The sequence below is a fragment of the Otolemur garnettii genome, unplaced genomic scaffold (genome assembly GCF_000181295.1).
Source record: "Otolemur garnettii isolate 467f Iridium unplaced genomic scaffold, OtoGar3 scaffold00016, whole genome shotgun sequence".
NCBI classification, from domain to species: Eukaryota; Metazoa; Chordata; class Mammalia; order Primates; family Galagidae; genus Otolemur; species Otolemur garnettii.
Genome location: NW_003852411.1, coordinates 21,202,671 through 21,215,337, shown reverse-complemented (window position 1 = coordinate 21,215,337; position 12,667 = coordinate 21,202,671). Strand labels below are relative to the sequence as shown.

General features: G+C 46.5%; 1 protein-coding gene across 1 annotated transcript in view; it reads right to left on the bottom strand.

Moving 5' to 3' along the window:
* MYOC (myocilin) overlaps positions 1-10,268 on the bottom strand; it is a 14,605-nt gene extending 4,337 nt beyond the window's left edge. The window contains exon 1 of the mRNA XM_003785705.2: positions 9,610-10,268. Within this exon, the coding sequence (XP_003785753.1) occupies positions 9,610-10,171 (562 nt within the window). The 5' untranslated portion in view covers positions 10,172-10,268. The remainder of the gene's footprint in view (positions 1-9,609) is intronic.
* Between the last annotated feature and the right edge of the window lie 2,399 nt (positions 10,269-12,667).

Genomic DNA, 12,667 nt, shown 5'->3' with positions numbered 1-12,667 from the left:
GGCACCTGTAGTCCCAGGTACTCGGGAGGCTGAGGCAAGAGAATCCCTTAAGCCCAGGAGCTGGAGGTGGCTGTGAGCTGTGTGACACCATAGCACCCTACCAAGGGCAATAAAGTGAGACTCTGTCTCTAAAAAAATATAGATAGATAGATACAGATATATAGAGAGAGATATGCTTGTGCTTATAGATCACAAAAAGAGGTGAATGCACCAAGCCCCAGGGCCCATATGGGAAGTACGAGGGGTGAGGGGCACGAGAAGTTGTGGCTTTATTCTTCCCTCAGGATGGTATCAGGGAGGCACGGAAGCAGGCTTGGGGTTTAGTGAGTTTGAAGAACTTAGCAAGTTCCAGACAGAGAGGTCATCTCTGGTACTTGACATGATTAGGCCAAGAGGATACTGACCTTGGGTTTGAGAGCTGGAGAGAGGAGGTGGGGCTGTGGGCCCCAGACTGGTTGGACTGCAGAGGAAAGGGACGCTTTCGGGCGAGTCCTGTGCTATCTGCAGGAATTGGCTGGCCCTGGGAGGAACAGGCCCTCCAGTGTCACCAAAGCCCAGATGGTAAAGCATCAGAATAAAAAGACATGCTTGGCATACCTGGCCTTTCTCCTGCTGAACCTTCCCTTGAGTGACTTGCTCCCAGATCAAACTTTTCGGGTATCCAGGACAATGGGAGGAAAGCCAGTGCCTCACCTGAGGCTGGGCTCCCACCCAGCTGAGAAGGGCAGAAGGATGTTTTCCGCCCTTTACCATTTGTTTGCTCAACTCTCTCTATTTATGAGACAGAGCCTCACTTGGTCATCTTGGAAGAGTACTGTAGTTTCATCATAGCTCGCAGCAACCTCAAATTCTTGGGCTCAAGAGCTCTTCTTGTTTCAGTCTCCCAAGTAGCTGGGACTACAGGCACCTGGCACAAGGCCTGGCTGTTTTTCTACTTTTAGAGTTGAGATCTCACTCTTGATCAGGCTGGTCTTGAACTCCTGAGTTCAGGCAATCCACACTCCTTTGCCTCCCAGAATGCTAGAATTATGGGCGTGAGCCACCATGCCCAGCCAACTCTTAAATTTAGATTTCAGGTACAGAGGATTACAGTGAAACTATTTATTTATTTATATATTTATTTTGAGACAAAGTTTTACTATGTCACCCTCGGTAGAGTGCTGTGGTGTCATAGCTCACAGCAACCTCAAACTCTTGGGCTACCGGCTACCAGCTACCAGCTATTTTATTTTGCATTTGTCATTGTTGTTTAGCTGGCCCAGGCTGGGTTCGAACCTGCCAGCCTTGGTGTATGTGGCTGGCGCCCTATCCACTGTGCTACAGGCACCAAGCCTACAGTGAAACTCTTAACCCTTCTGTGTACCACATCCCATCAATCTTAAGCCATGTACCCCTCTGTAGTCAGGGTGCCTTCTTATCGTTTCTGGGTTTAACTTTGAAGAATTACAGCATTATGACGAGCTATAGCTGCCCAGCTGTCATCCTCCCGAGCTCTGCCTTTGAGTGGCTGTTGCTGTTCAACTAGCCCCGTAAAAGTGGGACTGCCTTCCCCTGGGATATCCCTTAGTCCAGAGTGGGCCATGCAAGCTGCTAAGACCCATAAGCCATAAGGCAGAGCCAACCGAGGACATTCTTTATATGCATCCTGTGGGATTCACCCAGCCATTTGGTCAGTGTCACTGGAGGCCCTGCTGAGTGCAAGGCCTGTGCTAGGTACTGCAGACTGAGGGTGAGTAAGAAACACATGCTTGGTCCATGCCTTTGAGGAATTCGTAATTCAGCAAAGTCCTCTTAGCTGAGGAATGACACGGGTCCATTCCAGGCTGCTCTGGGAACCAGAGTCTCTTAGATAATCCCAGTGGCTCCTGGAGAGTCCTGGAAGGTTTGTTTGGTTCTCTGACCAGGGTACTCAGGATAGAGACTGATCTGCTAGGTCGGATAGAGGTTCCTAAGCCACCCGGGCACCCGCACCAGCTGCTTCCGTTTCTCCCAGTACAGTGACCACACACCTGTGACAGAGAATTGGTGCTGCCCCGTGGATAGTGTGGAAGAGGGATGGGGTGTCCAAGGTTCCCTGTTCTGCAGGGAGTGGAGAAGCAGGTTTCTCTTTCTTCTGTAAGAGAAACCCTCTTCCTGTATAAGGAGACACAGGCATTTGCAACCACCCTCTGTCTTTGCCTTTCCCATTGCCACGCTTTTGCTCTTAGGCTTAAAACTCAGTGAAGGGTCCCCGGATTCCTGGCTGTCAGGAGCAACCCACCCCTGCCTTGTTCCCCCACCGGCCTCCTGCACTAGGCAGCGGCTCCTCCAATGTGGCCAATCCTTGCTGGGGTAACTTCTTGAAATCAGCTCATTAAGCAAATTCCTAAAGTTTAGCTGCTTTTCTTTCCTTTGTACTTTTTTCTTGGACCATTGCAGACTATTCCTCAGGACAATTCAAGCTTCTTTTCTTCAGTCATCTCAGTTAACTCTCAGGATATAGGAGCTGATTTCAGGCAATATAAGGGGAGAGAAATACCATAGTGGCATCTGTACAAAAAGTCCAGAGAGCCTCCCCTAACCCAGCTCCTTGCCCTTCCGCTATGGAACCCTGAGTGTCCCTGTGAGGGTCACTGTGAGCCACCTCCCCTGCATCCTGCCCCTCCCTCTGGGCATCTGGTATGAAGTATTTCATTCTGTGACCATAGCTAGGATGGTTATTGAATGTAACGCTGTACTGAGAAAAAGATATACGTGGGGAGCGGAAGGGGTACACACCTGCAAGTCAGCGAGAAGAAAATTAAGAAAACAAATGCTCTCTTTAGTCACAGAGGGTATAAAGAAATTGGAAATAAACCCGCACATAAAAAATTCATTTCACAGGTGACTTCCTTGCAAATAGCTGAAGTATGTTCTGGCACGGAAATACCGAAAAACGGCATTTTTGTGAAAAGAGATGATTCACAGGCATTTATAGCTCTTTCCACAGTTCAAAGAATTTTTATGTAAATTTTTTATGTGATCTGGTGCCTTCAAAGTTTCAGAGAAATAGAATAAGGCTTTAGGACTGCATCCTGTACCTAATGACATTTAATTACTGCCACGTCTTAAGTGCTTATTATGAGCCAGGTGTACGGTGCTAGGTGTGCGCTATTCATTCCTTCTTGTCCACGTAACTGTCCTGAAAGTGAACATTATTCCCCCCTTTTGCAAATGAGGAAATTGAGATTCAGAGAGGTTACGTTATTTGCCCAAGTTCGCACAGCTAATAAGTGGTGGGGCTGGGACGTGAACCCATGTCTTCCAAGGCCATGGCAGTGATGAACTTTTCTACCCTGTGGTGGGGGAGGTATGTCAGTTATAAATGTATTACCTCTCAAAGGCAAATGAACCCTTTTACCTACACCATGTGCAAAAGAAGGCATCTCTCCTTTAGAGTGAGCACACTGAGCCATCTCAGCAGAGGGCACTGGAGGGACCCTGTGGGAGGGACATGTTCTTTCCTGCAGTTTTTCTGCCCTAGTCTATGGAATCCTGCCCCAGCCACAGACCCAGGATGAGTGTCCTCTGTGACCTCACAGCCTCTGCATGGCTATAATTTCCCACAACTCTCTCTACAAAGAACCCAGAGTCCTCACACAGGGACCCCAGTGCTCTGAAGCCTCTTGCCTGCGCCGGCATGTGAGGCTCACTGTGTCCACACTCCAGGTGGCTGGGTGCCCTCCCCAGCTGCATGCAGAGGTGGCCTATTGCAGCAGTGCATGAGCTCAGGCCTGGGCAAATCAGCTGCCTCATCTGCTATCTGAAGGTCAAGTCCTACCTTTCCCTGTGAGCTCTGAGCCCTTTCCAGTTCTGTCCTTCCTCTAGCACCCTCTCTCAGCCCTAAGGTTCCATATGGAGTTTACTTATAGTTGCTCTTTCATCATAGTTAGTAGTTTTCTTTTTTGAGGTAGAGTCTCACTCCTAGGCTAGAGTGGCATCACCGCATCCTCAAACTCCTAGGCTCAACCGACCCTCCTGCCTTAGTCTTCCAAGTAGCTGGGACTATAGGTACCACCACACCTAAGTTTTCTGTATTTCTGGCAGAGACAGAGTCTTGCTCTTATCCAGGCTGGTCTCAAACTCCTGACTTCAAGCGATCCTCCTGCCTTGGCCTCCCAGAGTGCTAGGATTATAGGCATGCGCCACCATGATTCTTTATAGTAAACTTCCCTGGCTTAATTTTCTATGTGGTTTCTGTCTGCTGGTTGTACCTGGACTGCTGTTAGGAGGCTTTTCAAGGGCCCTGAAGATGCTGATCAGTACTCTGGGGGGGACCTTCTCCTGGTGCTGAGCAAGGGTCCCCATAAGTTGCCCAGTAAACACAGTTCCTGGGCCTCACACCCAGGAACCTCGTCTTCCCATCAGCTTTTCCTCCGCCACCTCCAAGGAAGACGTGGCACAGGTGTCTGGCTGGTGCTGGTTCCTTGCCTGGTTCCAGTCTGGCCCTCAGGGCTCTGAGCAAGGAGCCTTCAGCTCCTGCTCACTTTTTCTCCCCTTCTCTTCCCTCACTTTTTGCAGGAGCCACACCTCATGTGCTTTCCTTGGGGTAAACAAGAACCACAATAAAACAGTGTTAGGTAATGGCTCCCTGAATGACCAACCGCAAGGCCAATTCCCAGCTGGCAAGTGGGATGGTTAAGTTTTTTGGTTATGTTAGCCAGGAGCATCTGGCAACAGTCAGACTCCTGGAGTAGAGCCGTCTGGCTTGAGGCCGAAAGGCAGGATAGCAGTCGTGTGAAGGCACCAGGGCTGAGCCAGAAATCATAGCTTCCTAGTTCAGCACTGCCATCGACCAGCTGCGTGGCTTTGGACAAATGACTCAACCTCTCTGAGCCCCGGTATCCTGAGCTGTGCAAATGTATCAGGTTGTTTTGAGGCTTACATACAAAACTATAAATGAAAAAATCCTTATAGATGTGTCAAACCTAAAATTTATCTAGAAAAGGTCAAAATCACTAACATTTCATTCTGAATGTAGAAGAAAGAAAAGAACATGAAAATTTTTTTTTTTTTTTTAGACAAGGGTCTCACTTTGTCGCCCCTGGTACAGTGCTATGGTGTCGTATCTTACAACAACCCCAGACTCTTTGGCTCAAGCAATTCTTTCGCCTTAGCTTCCCAAGTAGCTGGAACTATAGGCACCTACCACAATGCCTGGATATTTGTTTTAGAGATGGACTCTCACTCTAGCTCAGGCAATCTGCCCTCCTCGGCCTCCCAGAGTACTCGGATTACAGGTATGAGCCAGACCATGAGAAATGTCAGGACTATGCCGTGTCAGATAACATGTTTAGGGCTTCTATTTGTAAAACCTTTTTCTATTAAAATTCAGTTCTATGGTTTAAAAGCTCATGTCTATTACAAAATTCTGGAAATTTTCTACATGCACTGCCCTCTGCTCTATAGGCTCACATCCTAAAGAGCCCAACCTAGAAACTAAATGTATTAACTCATTTGCGTGCACACGCACACACTACAAATACATTTAGGCTAGTGACATCATAATTTTTTAGGTATTTTCTATTATTGTCTGAAAAGTTCAGTCCATATTACATAAATGAAGAGAATGAAGAAAAGGGTGTCACCGTATCTACAGGCTGTCACCAACACTTTAGGAAAGTGAAGATTAGCTAATAGACTATCATCTGGGTGCTATTCTAACCCGTACCATCTCAAGAATCAAGGTATATTATGGAAATGTTGTGTACAGGTTGACATTTTGATCATTGAATGACATTTTAAACAAATGTTGGGATTCAAGCAAAAGAAGCCCTTTGTATTATAATCTGTTTTGTGGGTGGGCACTCTGGGGCACTGTGCCAGGGTTTTCTCCATTACTGCTCATCTGTACACTGCCCCTATGAGGGGCTGTCAACCCCATCTTGCTGTATGAGGACAGGGAGTCTGCAGCACTTCCTCTGAACACCTCTGTACCCCTCGTGCTCCTCCCCAGTCCTGCCCACCTTTACCCAACTGTTGCTATGGCAACCTTCCTGTTGTAGCTCCCACCTGCTTCGACCTCACCTCAATCATCCTGCCCTAGCTTCTCTGGACCTTCTGCTTAGAAAGTCTGCAAGAACCAGCCTGGGACTCACACCTACATATCACAGAAGTACAATATACCCCATAGGACAGCCCTTGGCTGATAGCGTGTCACATTCATGGATAAAAGCTCCCTTTTCTGTTGTAGTCCTCATAGCCTCTCTGAAGGGCTGGGTGGATCGAGCCTCCAGTGCCCACTAGGGTAACAATATGAGAAGCATCCCCTATAAGCCTTGTTGGCTTTCCTTCCTTCCATCTCCCTCTCCCCTGTGCCCGACTTCTCTTCCCTGGGATCGTGGCCCATGTAAACTACGTGCACACAAGCCCTCATCCGGGCTCTGTCTATGGAAAAGACCAATCCAGAGCAAGGGCTCAGGAAAGGAGAAAGTGGAGCTTCTCTTGTGACAGTAATAACCAGCTCTAATTTATTGTTTGGTAAACTTGAACTGTAGGTGGGGTAAGGAAAAGCTGCCTTCTCAGGGCTTCCCTTTGCCCACTCAGCCTCCCTAAACCTCCCTATCCAAGCTCTACACCCCAATTCTTGCCACTCCTGCACAAAAGCACACCTACCTGTATATTCCAGTTTCCTAGAATATCCCTTAGCCCCAGATCTAGGACCTTAAAGCACACCTTTGGTTCTAAGCATTTCTGTCTCTGTCTCTCTTTTTGGCAGAGAATGAGAAACAACGTTCCAAGCGTTTCTGTATCTTTCTGTCTTTTACCTGGAGGGTCTACAAACTAAAGGTCAGGTGGGGGTCCTGAAGGTTCTTGAATCTCGGGGGGAGAGGCCAGAATTCTGGTCCTGGCTCTGCCACTAACAAACTAGGTGGCCATGGACAGACTGAGTAACTTCTCTGGGCCTCCGTTTCCACATCTGCGAAAATGAGCCAGTGGCCCCCGATGCTTGTTAAGTCCCTTTCCAATTCTACATTCTTTGTTAATGTAATGTCCTGCTCAGGAAAATCATCCCCTAGTAGAAAACAATTTCCAAGTCTGAAGTTCAGTACAATGAGATGTTGCCCTTATTTCAAAAGTGGAGCAGTTGGAAAGGACAAAGAGAAATATAAAATTAGAGAACATACCTAATAAGTTCCCAAAGACTTGCTAAATGATGACAAGAAAATAAAAAGGCAAAATAGTTGCCTCTGTTTTCATATTCACACATCCCATACACACTTTGTTGTGAATGTAAAGTTCACAGGCTGGGCTAAGTAATGCTTCATAACGCTTCTGGTAAGAATGATTCTTTCACTTGTCTTCACAGACTCAGGTTCAAGCCTCAGGCTGTGTCACTGACCACCCCTTGGCCCCTTAGCAATTTAGGACCTCACTTTCCTTAGTTGTAAAATTCCAAATTGGATCTCTTCCAATTCTAACAATCTAGGATTTAAAAATCCTTCACTGTCTCAGTGACTGTAGCTCAGCAGTAAGGAGGCTGCCCACATGTACCAGGGCTGGTGGGTTCGAACCCAGCCTCAGCCTGCTAAACAATAAACAAACTAAAAAAAAAAAAAATAGAATAGCTGGGCAGGTTCCTATATTCTCAGCTACAAGTGAGGCTGAGGCAAGCAAATGACTTGAGCCCAAGAATTTGAGGTTGCTGTGAGCTATGACATCATGGCACTCTACCGAGGGTGACATAGTGAGACTCTGTCTCAAATAAATAAATAAATATCCTTTACATTCAATAGTTGCTTCACGTGAACTCCACAAACATTATTATTCACATCCAGCATTTTCTTTGTCATATTATGGATAAGAAATTAAGGAACAGAGGGTTCAATAACTTGCCCAAGGTCATACCAGGCTCTTAGATTGTCTGGCCTCATACCTGTGCACATCTTGCCTGTCATGTAGAAAGTCTTTTAAAAGAGAATATGTTCTCATAATGTTTCTTTTTCTTTGAGACAGAGCCTCAAGCTATCACACCGGGTAAAGTGCTATGGCGTCACAGCTCACAGCAATCTCAAACTCTTGGGTTTAAGCAATTCTCTTGCCTCAACCTCCTGAGTAGTTAAGACTACAGCTGTCAGCTACAATGCCTGGCTATTTTTTGGTTGTAGCTGTTATTGTTTGGCAGGCCTGGGCGGGATCTGAACCCGCCAGCTCTGGTGTATATAGCTGGTGCCTTAGCCGCTTGAGCTACAAGCACCGCCCTCATAATTTTAAAGATTTTCAAACCTATTAAAAAATTGAAAGGATAGTACAGGAAATTCCACATTTGCTGTTCGTTTAGATCATTCACCAGTTGTTAATACTTTGCCACATTTGTTTTATTAATACTTTTCTTTCTCTCCTATACTTTTACAGTCTTTGCTCAACCATCTGAAAGCACATTGCAGGCATCAGAATTTTACAGCTAAGGAAAGTGAGGTCCTGAGATGCTAATGGCTAGCTGGTCAGTAATATAGCCTGAGGCTTGAACCTGAGTCTGTGAAGGGAAGTGAAAGAATCATCCTTACCAGAGCATTCTGAAGCACCCCTAAATCGTTGACCATCCTCTCAGAATAAGGACCTTTTCCTTCATAACCACAATACCATTGAACATTACTGCAGTAACGCCATCTCGCGAGCCGTCTATATTCAATTGTCCTCAGTTGTCCCAAGCCTATCCCTCATCTTTGTTCCCCTTGAGTGACAGAGTCAGTCAAGGATCACGCACCCCATTTAGCTAACATGTCTCTTTTAGTCTAGAACAAGTCCTTTCTCCGTCTCTTTTTTCTTTCTTGACAATGATATCGTTGATGAGTTTGGGCTAATTGTCCCACAGCTGAGTTTGCTTGCTAGAAAACTTAACAGTATTTGGGAGCACATTTTCACCCAAGCAAGTTGTCTGGTGACATCAAAGCAGAGATTCTCAGATTGATCAAAAAGTAGGAAAACTCAGAGAGCAGAGAGAAAGGAGGGGTGAAGCAGGGGTCAGGTTGTATGGCACACCTCTTGGGGGTGGGACACAATTATAAGAGAGACTTTATCGCACAAATGCAACCAGCTCAACCTAATTCTTTGTACCCTCAATGAATCCCAAACAATAAAAAATTTAAAAAATTTTTTAAAAGTAGGAAGACTTCCAAAACAACAAGTTGGGGGAACTGACAGAGTTGTCCCCTCTCTACTGTGCTAAGGAAGGACATTAAAGACTTAGTAACTTCTTAACATAAATCTATTATCATTTCACAAAGTAGAGGCTATTTGAACACCGAAAGGTACAACAAATAGTTTCTGAGCAAAGACTCAAAAAAGGACAGTTTTTCTGGAAGGACAGCCACCAACTGTCCACTGGCCACACACATACACTTCTCCTTTTCTTGTAGATTGTGAAGATTCTGCCACGGATAGGCATAAGAACTCAGAATCACAAGCCTACACCAAGCTATCAGGAGCTAAATTTCTAGGAATCTTGAAAGCGATTGCTTTATGATCCTTCATCTCTTCCTGTGTTAGAATGTGCAGGCTCTGGAGGAGGGAGAGGGCAGTCAGGCAGGCCCAGGACCCCACGACCCGTGTTTCCTGCTGAACTCACAGCCCATCTCCTTTCACTCTTACCTTCCCTGGAGCCCGGTGGCACATCCTGAGCAGTGTCTCGGGTCTGGGGACACAGGCCCCTCCTCAGCCTTGCTACCTCTTGGCTGCTGCTCTCCAGTCTCCTGGCCAGATCCTCATTCTCTTGCCTCAGTTGCTGCTTCTCCTCCTCCAGGACAGACTTGTCTCGGAGGAGGTTGCTGTAGGCGGTCTCCAGCTCCCGGGTTTGGGTTTCCAGGCGGTCCCGCTCCCTTCTCAGGATGCTTATCTCCTTCTGCAGCCCCTCCTGGGTCTCCTGGGGCCCAGCAGCCTGGCCCAAGGTCAGCCGGTGGAGGAGGCTCTCTAGGGAGCTGAGTCGAGCTTTGGTGGACTCCAGGTCTGCACGCTGGGCACTGCTGTCCCTCTGTAGGTCATGGATGACTGACATGGCCTGTCCCTGCTCGGGGCAGCTGGATTCATTGGGGCTGGCCACAGTGAAGGTATACTGGCATCGGCCACTCCGGTCATTGGCCTTCCGGAGCTGTGCTGTCCTGGCCCCCACGTTCCATACCAGGCAAGCCAGAAGCAGCAGCTGGACAGCTGGCATCTCGGGCCCGGAGCAGCAGCAGCGTGCACAGAAGAACCTCAGTACAGAGGCTGGGTGAGGCTTCCTCTGGGAAGCTGTGCTGCACTGGATGGGTGGCCCTGCTGGCTCCTGCCAGAGCTCCAGAGAGGTTTATATGTACAGGGGAGCCAGCCCTCCATGGAGGGAGAAAGAGGTGGCCACGTGAGGCTGGGTGGGGCTGTGCACAGTGGGGGTTGCCTTCACACTGCCAGAAAGATTCTTAGAAAATAACCTCCCAAAAATCTGTTTGGAATTCTTTTAAAAAGAACGTCCCAATGTAAGCACCCAGCACCCCAATAATCATCTCCCACCAGTCTGGCACACGCATACACCCACCTCATCCAACAAGACTATTTGTGGGCTGATCTCAACAAGGATGTATTTCTAACTTATGTTTCCATTCCCTCTGCAAATGTCATGACAACCTGCTGTGTGCCAGGCACTATGCTAGAAGCTGGGGTTGTAGACACACCTATGACACAGTTCTGTCCTTAAAGCAGGGACAAGTAACAGCCAACTACCTCCATAAGCTTCAGAGGGTAGCAGTCCTAGAAGCAGTTGAAAGCAGAATTCTTCCCTCGCCCCTGGCTTTAAACACGCAGGGGTATGTCATTGGGAGAAGTCTCTAATTTCAACCTTCCATCTTAGGCACCAATGTCAATGTTATTAGCATCTAGACCAGGTCTTTCTCTGTGTGTGGGCACATACCATGAACCTCAGTGGTGAAATCTATGGATCCCTTTTCAGAAAGATGTTTTCAGTGTATATAATATATGTAAAATTACAGAGGGAGCACATGATACCAAAACTATTAAAATATTAAAATAGAAATAAAAACATGCCATTTTATTAACACATTAAAAACAAGATCTCAGCTCAGTGAGTAGAGCACTGGCCACATACACGGAGGCTGATGGGTTCAAGCCTGGCCTGGGCCTGCTGAACAACAATGACAACTGCAACAACAAGAAAAATAGCCCGGTGTTGTGGCGGGGGCCCAGGCTACTTGGGAGGTGAGGCAAGAGAATCACTTAAGCCCAGGAGTTAGAGGTTGCTGTGAGCTGTGACCCCAAGGCACTCTATCAGGGGTGACATAATAAGACTCTGCCTCAAAAAAAAAACAAAACAAAAAAAACAAGACGTAACAAGCAGCCTACTTTTATAGTAGTTTTGAGTGTAAATATTTCATGACATCTGCAACAACTATAATAGAAAATGTCTGATTTCTATTGGTAGGGACAAAAGCACAGGTATTATTAGTGCAACTTTGAGTTTGTGGCTACAGCTATGATGGGATAAAGTGTAAAATTCACTTGGAAGGTGGTGAAAATAAAAATGTTGCTTTTTCCCACCCAAATTCATAGGCTTTCTGGGCCAAAGGTTAAATATTCCCTGCTTTACATTAATAAACCCAGAGAGAAGAAAACAAACAGCAAAAATACCAAGAACTGCAGGAGTTCATGCAAATCAAAATGCAGGTGGCGTCCGCATCACTAAAATAATGAGCAGTTAGCCAGGCACGGGGCCTCACTACTATAATCCCAGCACTTGGGAGGCAGAGGCAGGTGGCTTGCCTGAGCTCACAGGTTTTAGACCAGCCTGGGCCAGAGCAAAACCTCCTCTCTAGGGTACCTGTAGTCCCAGCTACTTGGGAGGCTGAGGCAAGAGAATCGCTTGAGCCCAGGAGTTGGAGGTTGCTGTGAGCTGTGATGCCACAGCACTCTACCAAGGGTGACAAAGTGAGACTCTGTCTCAAAAATAAATAAAATAATGAGCAATTATGTGTTGCCATATTGATAACATCTTCTATACTCATGAAGTAAATATTTTGTTTATTGATTTTTTTTTGTGTGTGTGAAGTAAATATTTTAAATGTGCCCTGGCAGACTCACCTCCAGAATGGAAAAATATGGTTTGCTCTGAAGAGTCTCTTCTTATTTGATTGGTGCTAATGTTAAGCCTAAATATAAGACATTCGCCAATGGGCACCTACTTATAGCTGACTAAAGTTACCTATTACAGCTGACTTCTCAGTTCCCCGATGAGATAGGAATTGCTTCCTGCCTATTAGGTAAAATCAAGCGTAATTCCTGAATCAGACAGCCAACATCACTGATAGGACTTTTCAAAAAGTACATAGTGAGCAAGAATTAGAGTAGAATCTGTTTGGCTTTACTCTTAGCAAGGTTTTCTCTCTGTTAAGAGGGCTGAGATCATCCCTGTACTTCTAACTTTATAGAGGACAAGAGTTTCCTGTAGAGAGCAATGTAAGGAACCTTACTGCCTCCAGTTGTGACTTGCCAGGATCACTCTGCCTGTAAAGCGAGAACATAGCGCTAGGAGTCAGTTCTCCTGACTTCCCTTAAATCGATTTTCTTTCCACAGCAAAGCCCTGACTCCTAGAATCCAGGATCACACATGCTAAAATTCCTGTGGCCTTTCTGGTTAGTTCCTGCTGCCCTCTAAACATTGACTTTT